At 40.5% G+C, this 20,323-nt stretch overlaps 1 protein-coding gene across 1 annotated transcript; it reads right to left on the reverse strand.

The window, feature by feature from the left end:
* Window positions 1-6,125: 6,125 nt before the first annotated feature.
* On the reverse strand, window positions 6,126-20,070 carry fgf24 (fibroblast growth factor 24). The gene is made up of 5 exons (XM_036551282.1): window positions 19,944-20,070; window positions 19,748-19,784; window positions 14,252-14,429; window positions 9,850-9,956; window positions 6,126-8,099 (listed from the first exon to the last, which is right to left on the reverse strand). The coding sequence occupies exons 1-5, from the start codon at window positions 19,973-19,975 to the stop codon at window positions 7,821-7,823; spliced, it is 633 nt and encodes a 210-aa protein (XP_036407175.1). The 5' UTR covers window positions 19,976-20,070; the 3' UTR covers window positions 6,126-7,820.
* Between the last annotated feature and the right edge of the window lie 253 nt (window positions 20,071-20,323).

Raw genomic sequence — 20,323 nt, forward strand, 5'->3', positions numbered from 1 at the left:
GACTGTTTAGGAAGAACAGCAGAGCTGAAGCCAACCATGCAAACATTTCATAAGGGATCCCCCCCCCCCCCCCCCCCCACCACCACTACGCCCCCACCCCCACCATTTCAGGAATCAAATGGATAGAATTGCATTTAAAGTTTGTTTAAGGTCTAGATGGATTTGCCCATCAAACAATGCACTTGAATACCTTTAGTAAAAAGGATAAAAAGGATTCAGCCTCAAATATTTCAGTCAGACATGCAAAGACACCTGTCTTTCTTTCCACACGTCATGCTGAATTAAACCCATTGTGGCATGGCAAGCAGGTGGAGGGCCAAGAATAACAAGCTTTCACTGTAAATTTATGGGCTACATTTTACATTTTAATGCCATTTACAATTTTTAAAACACTTATCTACTACTGTTTCATTTAAATTGATGAAACCTTTGAAGTTTGATACTTCACCAATTGTTTCATATCAATTCAAATGTGTAATGAAAGGTTGTATGTGTGGATGAGGAATAAAGGGTTTAAGACACCAGGGTAACCATGCAATACCATAGATCATAGTTACACAGCCACACCAGTAGTCTCAAAGTCATGTATTTCAATTAATATTAACAATAACTTGTTTTCACAGTATTATGGATTTTCCAGTAGATATTTGATCAAAATAAGGGTCCAAAATTTCCACTTGGGTGAGGCAATTACATAATCACCAAAGATCTTACCTATACATTTAAATTTTCTGGCTTGACCATGATAGGAGTGCATGAGGTTGATTACATATTTTGTTTTAGACTTTAGAATTAGTAAATATTTCCAGTGAGACATTAGTGAGATACACATACCACAGTGGTGGTTTGCATTTCAAATAATACAGTCTAACTGAGTGCTGCTAGTTGTGGAACATCCTTACAGTTCAGGCCACATGGTATGGTCTCCACCTGCTCCACTGTACCTGGATTTGTGCATTTAGCTCGATTATGGTGGAAGAGGAAACCCTGAGGCTTTACACTTCCAGCAAATGCCCTTTTTCTATTCAGGTTTTTGAGAGACAACGAAAAAGACTGTAGCAATATGATGTTTCCTACACATGGCTAAGGCATAAAGCTCTGGGGGTAATTACAGTTTTATGTGAACAAGGCTATGCAACCTAGCTAATAATGAGCCTTATTAAAGTCAATTTCTGGCTGCATTATTTTGTGTGATAGATGCACCTACCTCAACCTAAGTCACCCCATATTGCATTGAACCCACTATAAAATCTGGGGTTGACCAGTGTAAAACCTGGTTAATATCACCTTCCTTAATATCACACCGTCTTAATAAATTTAATATCACATATTTGTTCTGCATGGGAGAGTGAACAAATGAGACACATTGTACTGTGGAAATGTCCCTACCTCACCTCAGGTATGTGACCTATAGTTCAGATGGGACTGTACAAATGTGGCCAATGGTTCTCAATTCAGATGGTTTTCTATACAAGCTTTCACTGAATATATTACATAACAATTTTAGCAATTGCATTGACCTTGTATGTATAACTTTGGAGAGCATATTTTAAACATACAGAAAATAATCCCTGTGGTTTTCATCTGAAGATGTGCAGATACTGAACTGTCTGGAAAGCACAAAAAATGTTATAATTTATTTTATTTTAATGTAATATCCTTGACTGTTTGATTCTAAATACAACAGAAGATAATTCACAAAGATAAAATACTATATTATTTGTAATAAATTGCAAAACATGTGACCCCTTAAGTTTACAATCTTGTTTTTTTTCTGCAACTAAATCCAGCTTGATGCATGAATCCAGCCTGATATGGACATAAATGTCTATCAATAATACCGCATAAGCTTCAATGAAAGTTAGAATGTTAATATAAAATGTTGCTTATTAGACTTGCTTATACAGTGTGACTAATGAATGTAACATTTCTACAAATTGTTCATTTGAAATGTTGCTATTTACAAATGCACTTAAGGTTAAGTACCATCCTCCACTGTGTCTCAGTTGGATCTTGAACCTTAAACCTTGCTGTTATAAGCCGAGTTCCTTAATGGCAATTCATCACTTCTAACCAAAATATGAAAAAACATGCTTACCTCCCTGTATGGAACCACTGTGGAACAGCTTGGCTCCTTTCAAATCTGGCTTCAACAGGCCCACATGGACACAATGGCAACTGAACATACAGGTCTTTGTTCATAAATTGTTCATCAAAAATGTGTCAAATTCATTTAAAAACTTCTATGGAGTTGAGTGTGAAAACATCATATTATTTAAACTCATTTCAATGAATTCAAGAGGCCTCCAACAATACTTGCATTCACTTTAACATAATGCAATTTTAGCTGAGTTGTCTTTCCTACATGCCAATACAGTTATTGTTAAAAAAGGCTGTGTCCTTAGCCAATGAAAACCAGACCCAGAATTTGTCAGTTCTATATCTGACAGTCTTTGCTAAGTGGTGAGGGAATTTGCATTGACCATTCAACTGACACTGACATCTCCTCAAATCAGAAAATCACTGCTTTACCCTTCAGAAGTCAAGAACCAAAGCTGTGGATCAGCCAAATGGAAATTCATATTATTTTGCCATGTTTCCAGCATTCCTTGACAATAGCAATGATTTTCATATTTGTTTTTAACTCGGTACTGCAAGTTTGCTCAAATCTGCATACATGCAAAATTAAACTGTATAAATACACTATATGGACAAAAGTATTTGGCCACACCTGTTTTTCAGGGTTTGGGCTAGGCCCCGTATCTCCAGTGAAGGGCAATCTTAATGCTTCAACATACCAAGACATTTTGGACAATGCTATGCTTCCAACTTTGTGGCAACAGTTTGGGGAAGGCCCTTTTCTATTCCGACATGACTGTGCCCCAGTGCACAAAGCAAGGACTATAAAGACATGGTTTGATGAGTTCAGTGTGGAAGAACTTGACTGGCCCGCACAGAGACCTTACCTCAACCCCATCGAGCACCTTTGGGATGAACTGGAACGGAAATTGCGAGCCAGGCCTTCTCATCCAACATCAGTGCCTGACCTCATAAATGCTCTACAGAATGAATGGGCACAAATTCCCACAGAAACACTCCAAAATCTTGTGGAAAGCCTTCCAAGAAGAGTGGAAGCTGTTATAGCTGCAAAAGGGGACCCAACTCCATATTAAAGTATATGTATTTGAATACAATGTCATTACAATGTAATGGTCAGGCATCCAAATACTTTTGTCCATTCTGCTAATCCTAACATCGATGCTGGTTGGTGGCCGTGGCTGGTTAAACCCCTTTAGCCAGAGAACACTTGTTTTGCCATTGTAATCAAATGTCAAACATTTTCATTGATCACAAACCTTGCAACTTCGCAACAGCACACGGTAAACTTTGAATTAAAAATGCTTCCCTTTGAAATTTGTGTCCTGAAAAACACTATGCGGCCTATTTTTCGTTTCATGGACAGCAGCCCATGTTGGAGCTTACCAGTCTTCGGGGAGTAAGACCTATTTTGGCGCAAAGGTTTGGCAATGTATGGTTAGCTAACCCCAAGTGAGCTGTTCTTGAAACGCGTTCACCAACTTTTCCAGAGCATGTCGTCGCTCATTTCCCGTCGCATTTTGTGCTCTGGGTTTCACCCCAAATGTTTTGCACTTTACATTTCTTGACCTACGTCTTTTAAAAAGTGTTATGAGTGCACGTGACATTAATGAATGCTCAACAATCATTCTTGAGTCTAGGCAGGATGGCTTTGGGGGGAAAATGTACAAATTCCCACGCAGGTGTTTCCATCTTATCTCAATTATTCATATATGCAAGTAAAACTCACGTACCTAAAACCAGATGAAAAGTGAGTTACATCACCGATTACATATTGTTTCTCCCTTAGGTAACATGGTGGCATGTGGTTTACCATCTGATTATAATTAAATGTAATAGGAGAAAAAGGGTTTTAAGTCACTGTTAAACATTACAAAAGTAATTTAACTTTTGTTTTGGCCTTCCCAAAACAAAAGTTAAATTATGAAGGGAACTACGGAAACCTACGCCTCCCTTCAAATGACGGGAAAAACTGCAAATACCTCAGCGCAAGATATATCAAACTAATAAACTGTTTGAACAGTTGGCTTCAATGATTAACTAGGGAAGAGATTTGATGGACTGTATCAAATACTTTATAAGCAAGGTGATGATACATATGATTGATATGAGAAAGCTCTGAATGAAGTAATACCATTAACACTATCCCACACAATATGACTTTAAAAGAACATGTGTTCAGTATTCCAATAGAATAACGATGTCTCAGTACATTATGTATTTTTCACAGTCTAAATTCATATGGTTTTTTGATATCCTTGGTCATTGATGCACAATGTATGACATAAATTTAGAATGTGGTAGTTTTTAACAATACAGCACAAAAAAGATAAATACTTTATCAAAAGTTTTTTTCAGGATGACACAAAAAGTCTGTTATTACTGTTAACACTAATGCTGTATTACACATCACTGTTGCTTTCTACAGAACTCAGAAATGTAGAGCTTGTTGATCCTTGATTGGCAGATTACCACCACCCCATCCCCCCAACCTATATGAATCCAGGTAAAATCCTCTTGTTTGATAACATCATATACCTGGTATCACATTAATACCCCTTAGCCAATAGTGTTTCTTGAATTAACCCAGAAACTATTGCTGTTTTTCCTGTATGTTGGTTCCTCTGAATCCAGGGAAATAACATAGAGGAATATAGGTATCTGTTTCCATGTCACTCTCACCCCACCCAGAGCAAACAAGACGATTGCCAGCTATGAAACAGGACACATTTAATTACAGTCATGCTGTATTTAGCCACACCTCTTGTAAACCACAGACATTCAAAAAAACATTTGACAACTCATATCCTTTCATGAAGCAACTGCTTCATTACTTTTTGTCAGAGTACAATAAACAGTTACATCTGTGTAATCAAAGAACTTCCATTTCTTAAATACCTTTCCAGGGATGATGTGGCAAACTGTTGCCAAAATTTCTCAGGCTGGAATCTGCTGGCACACCATCAGAAAATGTTCAGCCTCTCACATTTGTATACAAAAAGCACATAACTTCACTGTTCTATGTTGCATATCGACTGGAAAGTCTGTTTCTGATGTAAATCAATTTCAGCCTGCATAATCGCTGCAACTCTACTGGTTCTGTAATACCTGTGTGTGTGTGTGTGTGTGTGTGTGTGTTTCATGGGTGAGAGGGAAGCCGTGTGTGTGATGACCCCTTTCTTACTGGTTAGTATCTTTCACCTGCATGCAAGCCCTGTATACACAGGTTACATAGTGAGAGGGAGAGTGGAAGAGTACAAATTCATAATGAATCCCTCAGTGGGTAGAGCAGCCTTGTGCTATCAGTCACTGGCTTGCTTGAACCAAGATCCATGAAACCATGAAAAAGATGCTGCTCTCTAGAGCAAAACACTATGACTTGTGAAAATCAGTGAATCACTGATAATACATGAGAGCTCCATCCATTTTGAGCTGCCTGAAACATTACTTTTGCTTAGCAGATGCTCCTACCCTGAATGACTTACATAGCTTACGATTTTTACATGCTAGACATTTACACAGCTGGATATTTACAGGGCAATTGCAGTTAAGTGCCTTCCCTAAGGGTGCAGCAGCAGCAGGTAACCTGGGAATTGAATTGCTTTTGAGTCCTGCTACTTACCACTAAACCACACTGGGGCTGTCATTCTCCTATCACCAAATAAAACGTTTTCCAGGGCCTGAAACACCAAGGGTAACACTGGCCCCACACTGATACGAACCATCAGAATGACACAAGAGTTTAGGAAATTGATACGAAGAAACTGTTTTTGCTCAGTGCTCCACATTGCAATAGTATTTCCAGGCACCATCCAAAATCAACACAAAAATCTCCACCTCAAGGTGTAAATCTTAGCCTCAAGAAAAAGACACATTAAATTGCTTCTTTTTTAAATATAGTCCTCACTTTATTAACAGAGGCCAAATAAATTCATCAGGTTGTATTTACAAAGAAAGGCAATAAATATTTTATAATAGTCATAAAAATTATTTTCGCATACATTTGTAGATCATAAATGTGTCCCAATGTTAGTAGCTTCTCATACACAATTTATAAAAAACTGCCTCATGGCAGCTGAGTATATAACACAGGCCTGCTGACAGTGGCCCTGCCATGTGACACAGTGACAGTCTCTAGCCGTCTCTGGGCTCCACAACTCCAAGTCCTCCAACAACCAGCTCCTAGAACCTGGAAAAAAATTCATGAGCTGAGGATTCTCTGAGGATATAGAATAATGTCAAATATTCCTGTGTGCTCTGAGGGCAAGATTTTCCATTAGTCATACAGTCCGATTTTGAATTTCAGTTTTACTATGTGAGCATGTGATGGTGGTGGAGGGTTGGGGTCAGAGTGTTTTTAAAAAAATCCGTAAACATGTTCACCCAAGTACCTCACTTGAATTTGTGAAGACTGCTGGTGGCATGGTGTCTTGACAGTGTGCCTCTATGTCAGAAATAAGCAGAGGAGTTGGGCAGCCACCAAGGCAACAACAAAAGCAGAGCAGGGACATCGCTGACATGTCCCGCCATTGGGAACCTCTGTGTATTTTACTTGTGGGGGTCAGAGAAAAAGCGCTGTATTCGTCTGTGAAATGCAGCAGGAAAAATGAAAGAGGTGCAGACGCCCAGTACAGTCCAGCACATATTTGCGTGGTAGCGTAACCACTATAGATTTGTATGTATTTTATCTAAACTGAGGGGGTTTGAGGAGGGGAGAGGGTGATACATTTTTCACTATCAGAGGTATAAAACTACCACAGATTTTAAATATCATAAATTTGATATCATAAAATGATAAATGAATTCAGATGGACTGGGGGACAATGTGTTGAGAGGGTCAAGAATATATCTAGTCCTGGGTACTGGGTCTGTGGATTTTTTCCCCACCACAACAAATTGTCAGGTCAGGAAGTGTCTTATGACAGTATATCTACTGTTCCAAATCAGAGCGGTACACCAGGGTTTTCAGTCAATCTCACTCTGTTTACACTAGAGACTACTGTCATTGCTGATGTCAGGCGAGTCTAGGCCTGTTGTTTCGAGCTGAATCATAGGTTGCACAAAAATTCCAATAAAAAATAGTACAGTACACAGCAAGTTCAGAGCATTCCATCCGGAAAAGGTCAAAGGTCATAGTGGAGCTGGGGACCAACCACGTCTGAATGGTTCTACCAAAAGAACAGGGCTTTTAAAAAAAATTAATAAAATATTGCACTTAAAGCTAAGCTAAAGAGTTCATGTCATGTGTGCGGTTGTGTCTCTGTCCCTTTTGGTCTCCATGGTGTCTAATCCCAGTGGAAAATTCAGTATCCATCCATCTCACCTGTGGTTATCCTCTCAAAAAATGACAGGATTCCCACAAAAGCTGACTTTTTTATCGACCCCTCAAAAAAATGATATATCATCAATAACTTGAAATTGCAGTCGAACTTGATGTTGGCATGAGTGTTCTTTTCTTCCATAGTCTATCCAGTATAAATAAAGTAACAGACAAATAATAATAATTATAATAACCCAGAAACATCCAGCAGTTGGGAGCTTCTTAACACTCCTCAAGTATAAAAATAAAACATCTTTTTTGAAGTTTCTTTTTTTTCCTTTTATCATTGTCGTTGTCGTCGTCGCCATTTCGACGATCGTCTCAAGGGTTTAAGGCAGAAGAGCACATGGTTTCCCTGGAAAAGGGGCTCCAGGGGCTCCCCACTTGTCTGTCAGCCCTCCCCTCAGTTCGTATTGGAGTTGGGCTTTAAGCGCCGTGCCCTGCGTGTCCGTTTGGTTACTGTGGTGAAGCGGAATTCCTCCAGTGGGTCCACCTTGCCCTTGGGGTGCCGCTTCATGAAATGGACTTCCTGCTGTGTCTGCGTCGTCCGCGAGCCCTTCTTGGGTCTCCCCTTCCGATTGAAGCCCAGGTACCACCCTTTGTACTTGGCCGACACCAGTGCCGTGTAGTTGTTTTCCAGGAACTCCTCCACAAAGACGCACTCCTGGTTCCTCCCGTTGAGCTGTAGGGAAAAGACACAAAGCGTCAGGGCGCACTGTAGCTACCTGTCGCCCCGTGTATCACCTCGCCATACCCACAACCAATGGAATTCGAACACAGTTCGAACAACGAGGCTTCTGATGGCAGAATTGTTTGGGAAGTTAATTCTGTCACCACTCTGACTGTCAAAAGCGTGTGGCCAGCAACAAGCAGGCAGAAAATCTGCCTCCTACCATGTGAGGCAACCCATGTCTGACTTTGCCATTCTTCTCCTGTGACATTACACCAAAGAGCACAACAAAATAATTCCAGGTCCCATTTTTGCTCTCAGTGAAACCACCACAAAGCGACAGAAACCAAAGAGGCCTCTCCTGTCTGCATATGCAGTGCATCAATAAAGGTTCCTTGACACACTGCCAGACCTTTACATTTAGGCTCCTCCTGCAATTTTTAGCCTATATCAAACAAGCCAGAAAAGGCCAGAATGCACTTTTTGCAGTCCCCATGAAGGAGATGTTATCCTTTCCTGTACAAAATGTGCTTGTGGTCTGGCTTGCTTAAGGAGACGGAAACAATACAAAACATTTTCACCTTGGATCTGCCTGGCTGGGACAGTAACTCCTAATTTTAAACCTGGGATACAAAAACCATGCCAGTATGCCCATTTAAAGAGACACTTTTGTGCATATGTTCTTTAAAAATTCAGTATTCCCTACTTTTTCTTTTTCTTATTGGCACCCTTTATGATTACATAGGGGCCCTTTACTTCCCCCTAACAATCTGAGATCGGTCTCTTGTTACCACATTGAACGTCTTTACATGTCGCCACCTGGTGAACAAGCGGTTTAATTGCATCATTTTGCCTTGGGCAACACCAGGCCTCAGACCTCTAGAAAAAAAAGAACATTGCTACACATTCTGTTCACTAAAAATAAAATAAACCAGGATTAGACAATTACCTAACTGAATTGTTCCAGTCCTCACCAGATCACTATTTTCCATAAAGCTGAGAAGAAGAGACATCTTTGACATATTACATAAGAAGATATTTGTGGTTCCATACAAGACAAAAATTTGTCTGGGGTACATCCCATTTTCCAACAATGAAAAATATGACACCCTTTATAAATAAGGGCATTCCTGAGGTCTCAGAGGAGTGTATTTTATATTAGATTCAAATGAATAAAAAACAGAGAATAAAAACATTTATTTCAAAATACATTCATTAAATCACTGCTTTGAAGATTAAGGTTAAGCACCTTGAATGTAAAGTCTTTCATGGTTATTCAGCAAACCTTTGTGAGGAATTTCTGAACAACTTCCACCAAACTTAAAAAAGTCTTTTGGGGTCTTGCCCAAAAACCACTTTACATCAAATGGTCACTGTTTTTGTTTTAGAGGACCATTTTAGAGCACCACAAAAAGTTACAGAAATAACATTCTGATGTTATCAATGCTTTGTACTGCGATACTCTTTTCTCTTAGTGCTGAAGCATCCAGCTAGCACTTTACAGTTTCTAGTAATTCCAAGTTTATATTGTCCATCTGCACTATGTCTGAGGCATACACAAAAAAAACCTTTACACAGGAACAAGTCCCATGCATGCACCCTGAGTTGTAGTCTGTGTTTGTCAGGGACATGGGAACCGGGAATATGAAAAGCGGAAAAAATTTTCTCATCACGCAACTTTTTGCATAATGGTGGCGTGACATGTTTCACCTGATGGTTGGAAAGAGAACCACAGGTGTGGTGCGGGGTTGGAGGTACATACCTTTCCAATGATTTTGCCATTCTTGTTCATGCAGATGTAGTAGCCGCTCTCCTTCCCTTTTATTCGGATGTGGCTCCCAAACGTTTCTGTCTCTACCACAAGGAGAGCTGCAGGATGAGAGGGTGGACATTTACTTCACCAAGGCCAGGGAAGAGGGGAAGATGAGGCTACTTCCAACAGTGACACGCAGATAAGACCATGACACAAGACCCCTCCAATGATGCTCTAGGGGACATGGCCAGTGACTTAAATATCATGTAGCAAATTGTCCAAAATCCTATTACGAATGGGCATGTTCTGTGAGACCTTTTTTAAAGGCAAAGCAAACATCCAGTGTTTAGCACTGGCTTAAAGGCTGTTGTTTTGTACCACAGTACATTAAGTTTACAGTACATTAAGTAAAACTATTTCTGTCCAAACTGAAAGGAATTCCTTCTGTGGATTCCATAGCAGCAGTAGTAAAATACAAAGTGATTTTCCTTAAATGTAAAAGGCATATTGAATGTGTGCATTTTTAACATTTATATTTCATATAAATCAGAACCGTAACCTTTAGATGAACTGGGTGGGTTTGTAAAGTAAGGTCATGCAACGCAGAGCAGTACATCCACTGACATAATGCATTTAAACTTAAAAGCAGGTATTGTCCAGAGGTGAGTGTGGTCTCACTTTGTCTCTGCCTCTCTCTTCCTGTGTAAGGTAAGCCCTGGGGGGGGGTCTCCCCCACACACACCCCACCTCTCTGCCCCTCTTGATGGGAGAGGGATCTGCTTGAACTGTCGGGAGCAGTTCAGATGCTTGGGGATTATGTTTCAAGGTCTCTGTAGTCCGTGTTCACTCAATTAAAAGGTTAAAGATGGTCTGTCTGTTTAACACACAGAAGCTTTAGAGTGCAGCTCCAGGGAGGACTAGGAGTGGGGGGCTGAGGGGTGGTGGGGGGGTCGCCTAAACCATTCTTCAAACAAACAACGGAAAAAAGGTGCTACAAACTTGTACAACAGGCTACAATCAGTCAGAACATAACACTTTGCAGGGGAGGAACATGAAATCCCCTCCTGTGCAGCCCCCTGCCCCAAAAAATATCCATTAGGAAAGTTCTGAACCAGACACGGGCAGATTCTTCCCCAGCCAAGGTGGGCTGGTGTTGCAAAAGCCGCCAAAGCCCTCTGAGAGCAGGAGAGGTCTGGAGCTTTTCATGCCCTAGAATGACACGCTGTCTCAAGCCTCCCGTCACTTTCAACCGCAGCCAAGATGTTCATCTCATGAGGGCATTGAACAAAGCCTAATACCCCCCACCCACCTCCCAGAATCTCCATGTCGAGCCTTCAGGTGATGTCACAGTGGTTTGCCCTTTCAATCATTCAGCCACCACGGAAGGGCTTGAGCGTGCATTGTTAGCTCCACTTAAGCTCCCACTGTCTATCTTTCACCTCAACATCCGAACAATGGAGTCGCCACCATGCACAAACCGCAAAATTGGTACGCTCCCAACAGGTTTCTCCATGTAATTATTTGTGCATTTAAGTGATCAGTGTTAGTTGTTATGCACTTTTTTTTCATGTGTTTGCATCTCTCTGTTCACTCAAATGAAAAGACTTGCGTCATAGCCTGGGGTGTGAGGATCAGGTTCTAGGCTTACAGGACATGCTTCAGAAAGTTCAGTCATGCATTAAGTACTTGATACACATCTTAAAGCATATCAAATATTTTATTTTTGACCAGAGGTCTCCCTTAAACCTTTCTTCGCTTAACCACAATGGAGATGTTTTCCAAGTACTACATGGGGCTCGTAACTTCCACTGTTGCCGACCCAGACCTTCAGAAAGTCACAATTGCTTCAAAGCCAAATTAGCAGTGTGCTCTTCAGCACACATAACACAAGGTCTGAAAAGATAGCGGAGGGGTGATGTCTTCAGTGCCCTCACTTTTCTTGTGAGGAAAATGAGGGGGGTGGCTGCGGCACTTTGACAGCAGTGGTTGTTGATGACAGTCGTACCCAGACACGTTGACAATCTCTGATGCCGGTGTGATTCCAGGTCTGCAGCATGAAAGAGCTATAAGAAGCATGTGGTGACAAGGCATCTTCATCACCCACTGCAGCTGAACACCACAAATACAACCACTGTGCCCATGCCAACCAACACCACTAAACAGCACTTTGTCTGCATTACTGAACAAAGACAACAAGCAAGCACATCATCTGCATCACCAAACACTACTGAACCCTGTTATGTCTTCATCACCTAACAAAGATTACCATGACCAACACAACTGTCTGTATCACCCAACACTACAAAACACCTTCCTTTCGTACCAAAACAGTGACCTTATCGCTGAGCACAGCACCGCCATTAATAGGCACCAATTTGCTTGCACGACCCAATACCACATCACTACCGAAATCAGAACATCAACAACACTGAACACTCAAATGGTGACAACCAATGTGTCTCACCACCCAACACTAACACCAGCACATCAGCCTGTCTGTACAACTGACCATGACACCAGATTATTGTACGTTCCTACCACTTATTACAACTGAAGGCAAACCTGGCAACATCTGTGCAAATGACCAAACACAACAGTGACCACAGATGGGTATCCACTGTACACTACAGCACACACAAGCTTCCAGCAACTTTCATAACATCCAATACTCCCTCAGAGGAAATACCCAGCTGCAGTCTAGTAGTTATCACAAAAATGGAGTACTTTATAGTAAAACTGGTGTCATTACCAAATGTTTTTGTCAGTTGGAAAAACAACTGCTACCAGGTTTCTGGAAAGGGGGCTTGAGAGAAGCTCCTCCTTCAACACCTCTCAAAGTGCAGTGCATGTCTGCCCAGCCTGCAGCAAACAGAATGAACTTCATCTGCAAACTACAAGTTGAAAGAGAGGGCAGCACATCTCGCACATCTTCGTTTGGATCCCTTCAGCCGACTCAGTTCCAGTCATTTCTGCTCCCCCACGATTTGTACACAGGGGAAAGCTGATTCGTAGTATTTTTCTCATGACACTCAGTGCGTTGCCACTTCAGCTGCTGGCTCCTAACAGCCGCCTTCGAAAGTTCTCAGGCGGCGGGGGATTTTTTGTGTGCGCTCTGGATTACGTTGGGAGTATTGTCATTAGTGAACTTTGAAAAGATACAGATTTCAAAAAAGGTTTTTTTTTAAGTTTGGCAGTCCTCTCTGTCCTGGAATTTAAATTGGATTGATTCCCCCCATCCCCCCACCCCCACCCCCCAAATTGTGCCATATTTCTCCAGCAGTTTGTAATTACTCTCTCCTGACACCACCGCCTTGAGAAAATTGTTTTGCATGGCTAATGACTTAAGCGAGGTAATTATATTGTACAGCAGTGTGCATTAAACAGATATGCTTTGTCCATATTGACAACAGAGTTACGTGTAGTTAATGGGGGATAGGGTGGAGGACCGGTTCCAAAAAATTACTGTCACGCTTAAACGCTTCAATTTCCTACAATAATGAACACCACTTTCGGTCACACTGACAACTCAACAGCCCTCCCAGAGGGGTGTGAATAGTGAATAGTGATTTTTATGTATGTTTCACTGGTGTTATATTATCGGTAAAGTCCTATTTGAAGCCTACACATTCATTAAAATGGCTGAAATAGCATTCCCATACCAAATAAAACAAATATGAAACCTATAAAAAGGTTACAGCATATCAGATAGGGACACCCTACCGCCAAATGTGTTTCGACAGCCAAAGTTGTGGCAACATGAATTGCAGAACTGCTTTCAGACTGATACCTGAAAACACCTTGTGCTTAACTTTCAGTGATGAATTTATGCAAGTGTTTGATTATCTTTTTAATCTTGGTGCCAAATTAATTTGAATCTTCTTTTTGAAACCCATTCCCTTGAGCTCATCACTGATCACTATGAATGAAATACTGTGAGTGAGAATTTCAGAAACGAAGGAGGAAGAAAGAAATGCATAACGCTAACATAGACTTACTATGAAAATCTAACATCAAGTACTATCCTAGCTGGACTGAATGGACTGTAAAATCAATTCCCCTCCTAAGGCAAAAGCCAGTACAGAAGTGGTTAGACTGGATGGATCTCTATTAAACAGGAACTTTCTCCAACCATATTCTGATATCTACTGCACAGGAACTTTCTCCTTCCATACTCTAATCACTACTGTACAGGAACTCTCTCATACCATGTGTTAATATAGACCGCAAAGGAACTCTCTCCTAACATACTCTAAAATCTATTGCAAAGGAGTTTTATCCTTCCATAAACTGAGGAACTCTCTCCTGGTATACTATATGAAGGCTACGGCTGCACATTGCTTTTAGACTGCACTGACCCCCTCAGTGTGTCAGTGTGTTGTCTGATCTCTACTGCACAGGAACACGCCCGTACCATACTTGCCCCCATCGTCCCCGTTGGCGTTGATCTTCTTTCCCAGGATCTGCACGTGCTTGCCAGTGGTGCGACTGTACAGCTGGTAGATACGGACCTGTTTCCGGCTCAAGTCGTCCGGATTCCTTGTGTGGTTCTCGATGTAGATCCGGAAATCAGCAGAACTCTGCTGAGATTCCTGCAAGAGAGAGCACAGAATGAGTAGGTATGCATGAATGCGTGCACGTGTGTATGTATGCATACACGCATACATGCATGCATCAATGTATCAATTTATTCAGATATATCTAGTGTTTTGTCAAAAATTGTTGGAGGTGAGATTCTTATCATCTGCATCAAGTAGTTGCACATATAGTAAAAGAAACACAGAGACTGTACAAAATAAGTTATGTTCTGACTCATTTTACCAGTAAGTGAGAGTTAGGTTTAAATTCAAAGGTCTTTTCTCTGGGAAAAATGATAGGTAGACTATCTTATAATTACCATTTCACATGTACCAGTTTTTGACATCAACCAGAAGTTTTCTGGGAAAAGAAGTTTATCCTTGGATTCAATTAACAGTTGTCCTTAATTTTGACTCACAGTTACACACATATTTTCCAGCCATTGCCAAAATGAAAGAAAAAACAGCATTTGTAATGGGAAAAAAAACAAAATTTGCATTTAATTGCACATCACAGTTAGTGATAAATGTTGAGTGAATCTAGGGTTGCGCATTTCAAAATCACTCAAGGAAATTCCACACATACAATCAGGTCAATAGCTCATGTAATTCTGATCTACTAATGCTTGCTTTGTCCAACCAAACACCTTACCTGGTGTCGTTTAATATCAAACTCATGCCGTAACTTGGTGACTGTTATCACCGCTAGCAGGATCTTTAGTGCAGCACCTATCCTGTCAAACCCTTCATTACTTTTAAATGGGGGGGACAGATTGTAATGCGTGCAGTGGCATTTGTGTATAGTGTTTTCACAGAAGCAGCTGAATAATTTGTGCCTGAAGCCATGTTGGGAAAGCAGGATTACGTTCCCTCTCCCAGCCCACCAGCAATTATACACCTGAAGCATCCAGACCTATAATACTGTCATCAAACAAATATCTGCCCGAGGTCATGATCCAGCACGCATAAATCAATGGGGGGGACATGGCAGCCGGAAACAGCCCTCTTACAGAGGGGAGAAGTAAGCCTCGGGGGAAGCCGCCTTCCTTTCCTTCAAATTCACGCTTGGGTGTTTTGCACGGATCAACCTGCTCACAGGTTTAACCGGCGAACCCAAATCGGAGAAGCCCGCTGGTTTCCACAGCCCCTGCTGCCGCCCCCAGCACCCTCCAAATCCTCAGCAGCTACTCCACTGTGCATCTACCCCCAGATGCTCGCACAAACAAAGACAGAAAATGTATGTTTTTCAACTCCTGGAATCTCGATCCGGGCCAAGATTCAGCTCCCCAGCTGCATGGCGTGGTAATTACACGGTAATGGCCTTTCATGTGGCAGTTCTCAGGTGGCTAATTATATACACATTACATACTCAGACTCCTTGTTATTTTAACCTCAGCAAATTAATGACATTTACAAAATCTGAGAGGAAATACGCTCCTGCTCGAACAAATCTTTAAAGTTCAGATGAGAATAATCTGCACCCCGACCGATGTGCACTCTGCTCTGGTTCTCTGGGCTGCTCTAATGCTGTTGTCTCCCAGGAACCAAACAAAGTGCAATGCAAAGCAAGGCTTTCATTGAATGATTCATGTTTAACCACGAAAGAACCCGAACCATCAAATACAAGACAAAACAACAGCTCCCAGATGAAATTTTTCATGTTATCAAGAAAAATTACAAAAATATTTTTACAGAGCATGCATTTTACATAGACTAATGGTAAATTGATCCCCAAAATATTCTAATGAGTCATAAGAAGCCCAGATAAATTTTGGGTAATTAAAGTGTCATTATTAATAGATCCATTAGGCGTAAGTGCATGAAGTAAATATGTCAGTCTTTAACTGGCTAAATTGCACTAATATGCAAACATTCACTTTTGAACTGCTAAAACATAGTCTTGAACAATGTAAAGATGTAATCCTCATTTTCACCAGTTTAATATTCATAAATAAATTGCACAAGTCAACTTTCACAACGGTCTCATCAACATGTTTTCATGTACATGTGAAGTCCTAATTTTTCTAATATTTTTAAATTTCCTCCACAAACATCTGGTGCAGATCTCAGGAACAAACTTATACTGGCATCTTGACCAGCTCATTAATGAGAGAAGCGACACATGCATGTTAATGTATTTACTAAATCAGAAACTCCACATGTACTCCACCGGAAGACGGGGAACTGTTATCTGAAACATAATTTCCCATAACATAATAACAGAACTGCCACACATTTCTACCAGCAGTTGTTATAGCAATTTCTGAAACTTTGCCTACAACACACCAAGAACAAGTAATTTCTTTTTTTGTCATTCTAAATATAATCCTAATCATACTTTCAACAAACAGAAGGACCCCCCCCCCCCCCCCCCCCCAAAAGAAAAACAGTTCTAGGATGTTTACCACACTGCCTTCATAAACCAGGAGCCCTTCACGGAGGTAAACTTCTGAAGGATTTACAAAAAAAACCCTAAACAAAGTTGCTGATATTATTCCATAGAAAGCTGTGCCTCAAATGGCGAAGAACCTGCAAGCCCAAGCTGAGGGCTGAAGCTAAAACAGTGAAAAACATTGTTTATCTAGATATCTTGCTTCAAAGCCACGTAAGACCAGCAAAAGTTGCCAGGAGTTCAAAACACTGGCACCATCAGTGCTTAGAAGCTCAGCTCATCCGTAGCAGGTTATATCTTTGCAAAAAATAAAGTGCAAAATATCCCAGTGCTGGGTCACAGAGATTCTTAAGAAACAGTTGTTGCTCTCCTGATATGCTGTCACTTGCTGCAAAAACTGATACCTTCATCTGCCCGTTAATGTGCAGAACATTTTAAAATGCTCACAATTCTATCTTCTCGATGTTTCCTTAATGAGGAAAAATGTCTTCTCATTAAAAAATGAATATACATCATAGATAATAATAATTGGTAGTTAAATTAGTCACACAAAATAATTTAAAGCCAACTAAAAAGATGTCATTAAAGCATAGTAAAGTATTGTTACGTCTGACACAAGAAGAAAGAAAAAAATCTGACTGCCAACGTACACTATACCATTGTTTGTGCCAATTCCTTTGGAACAAACAGAACACAGCGTTATATAACCCCGCTATGTCTCTTTTTTTTTCAAATGACCAGCCCTGTTACTTGGGATTGGGTGTGCGGAAGCCCACTTTTATTTTGAAACGACTAAAAAAGAGCGTTAAAATCACAAGGCAGTGACCCATTTGTCTATCTGGAAATTGTGGTCTCGTGGGAAGTCTGTCTTTGCCTGAGAAGGACACAGTCCATAGATGTCTCGCTCGAAACTTCTCAGTGGATTCTATTTTACAAATAAACGTTTTAGCCAATACACCTTGAAAACATATTTGTTCAAGGACAACTGCTCCTTCTTGTAAAAGCAATAAATAAATCTCTGAAGAACAGATGCATGGTGGATTTGAATATACGCATTTTCGCACGCACGGGATCTTAACTACGTGTGACTTAAAAGATAACTTTTGAACTCTGACCCACGTGTACGTGGTCGTGTAGACTAATTGAAACAGGTAAAGAGTCAGCAAACATAAATACAGCAAGTAGCCAAGTGTTACCGTCGGTGTCAGTTCCTACCACTCTCCCCTGGTTTTACGATGTAAGACTATCATCGCTGCTAATCCTAAGGGACAAACACAGCAGCTATGAAAACTGCACGAGCTACGGACTGAAATGTGCTATTGAACACCATAGCAATAATCTGATTACGTTATATTCGTCCCTCTCTATACATTAAACGTTGCTGGAATGCCCAGTAACATAAATTTACAAAGGTTAAGGGCGTCGTCAGACTGAATACAGACTGAAATGTGTGTACAGTTATCGCATGAGACCGGGTGATCCTAACCGTACTGCCCTATGAGGCAGCTAAGAGACGTATTTATGACAAGGTTTTACATGTGGTCTGAAAAGATCATATATGATTCGCGCCTGAGTCGAAATGTCTCAAAGCTGCCTTTCGCACATATAAACAAATTGAAAGATAATAGCCTACAAAAGGGAAACCGTTTACCGCAATTAAAACTGAACTCAATGTTATTTTATTACGCTACCCAAACCTTTCCACATTAATTTTAAGGATGGTATCCAAACGAATTGTGTGTTGCGCAAGAAGATTCGCAGTTCAGCGATTTACACTGGAAAAACTACCAAAAAAAAAAAAACTGTGATTCTCCGTCGCGACATTGGATTTTGGGCGCTCTTCCTGTGGGTTCCGTGAGAAATTATGGTAATTTGCGGCGAAATGATTTATACTACAAAAAAGATTGATTTACAAAATCTTACAATTGTAACATCATATGCTTGATATTTGATGCGAATTTAATTTTCGCGTCTACCTTTACTTAGGCTACAGTTAATAATAACTGCCTCGGTATTCCCTAATATAATGCAGCCGAGACTCTCGATCTTAGCATAATTCTCTTGTGAATAACATTTTGTGTAGGTTTATGCAGACAAGACTATTGATTAATAGAAATAATAAAAATGTATTGTACCGGGTGTATAGACAGAAACGCTAACGTGAGGTGCACTGTAACGGAAAATATCTAGGTTGTAATGAGCAATCGTTGAATAAGCATGTTATCAGTTTTAAATTGCACGATAGACATTTTAAACATTTTAAATTAAAGCCCTGTAGATACTGCCTTGGCATCACTTCGGTGTTTTCTCTGTAGACCCACTAAATCTTAATTGGAATAGGATTGTAGTTCCTTCCTAAATTAAATTTAATTGATGCCATAAGCCTATAAATACACTTCAATGTATTAACCTATGTTGCTGCACACAGTTGATCTGTTAAAATACACTGGAATATTGCGTCCTAGTAGAACATAGTTAGTGGTGCGCTTCATTCATATCCAGTCTCCCATGACTTCCACTACGTTTTAAAATGTGTAGTATTATTTACACATAGGCCTAAAAATAGGCTATACATGAACAGGAATTGCGGAAGCACCACACCAAAATCGTAAACCTAAAGCGCCATAAGCAACGTTGTTGAAGAAAATCAAGCAAACATCCCCAATTGTATCGAGTAATCCGTAGGGTGACAGGTTGCAAAGTAGCACCACGATTAAAAATACGAATGAAGGAAAAAAATTAAAAACACTAATTTAAAGCATAACCTTGAAGGCGCATTAAATGCGTTTTAATTTCTTATGTGTATTTCGCCTGCATGTGCATTTGCGTCTACATTGAAATTTTCGACGTACGGTTAAATGTACTTAAAGTCTGCACAGTCATATGCAAGAACAACAACGACAAAATACAGTAGAAGAAGTAACACCAGGAATAATCCTACCTGTAGCTGGAAATAGAGGACCAGGAAATGTAAACACCTGGGGGAGATGGGGAAAAGGAACACAAATAAATCACAGGTAATTACATGGAATAAATATGTATACCTGGACGGCAACTAAAACCAAGCTTTTAGCGACTTCTATTGGCAAGAATGTATGCGCTCTGTAAAGCGAAAGGAATAAAAATGGAATCCTTACACGTAGATGAACCTCGAAGGGAGAAGAGACATCTTGAGTTGCTCAAATACACCTGTTTCCACCGTTTTTGAAAGCCCCTGCAGAGGAAAGGTGGAGGAAAACCCCGCCGGTTCTTTAGGCGAAGTATCCTGGCGGAACCCTGGAATCCCAGCTCCACGACAAATTTAAGAAGTAAAACGGAGCCAGCGTTTGCGGCATTAGGTGCTTCCTTGTTTTGAAATGTATTAGGGAAAAAAATCAGATTTTTTTCTTCCTCTTTTTACCCAAGTCTTCTCAGTCAACATCCACGGTCTCCGTAAATTGGAACGGACAATATTTGCACAGCGCGGAAGGATTCAATTTGCAACCCCTCTGCCTTGCAGGTTTCCCCTTGTTTAAAA

The sequence above is a fragment of the Megalops cyprinoides genome, chromosome 18 (genome assembly GCF_013368585.1).
Source record: "Megalops cyprinoides isolate fMegCyp1 chromosome 18, fMegCyp1.pri, whole genome shotgun sequence".
Classification (NCBI taxonomy): domain Eukaryota; kingdom Metazoa; phylum Chordata; class Actinopteri; order Elopiformes; family Megalopidae; genus Megalops; species Megalops cyprinoides.

Coding starts and splice junctions, on each gene's coding strand:
- fgf24 (XM_036551282.1), bottom strand. CDS start 19,975: ATGTCTCTTCTCCCTTCGAGGTTCATCTACGT. Junction 9,957..14,251: donor GGACGATGGGGGCAAGTATG/GTACGGGCGTGT, acceptor CTCATCCTGCAG/CTCTCCTTGTGGTAGAGACA. Junction 8,100..9,849: donor ATGGCAAAATCATTGGAAAG/GTATGTACCTCC, acceptor TTTTCCCTACAG/CTCAACGGGAGGAACCAGGA.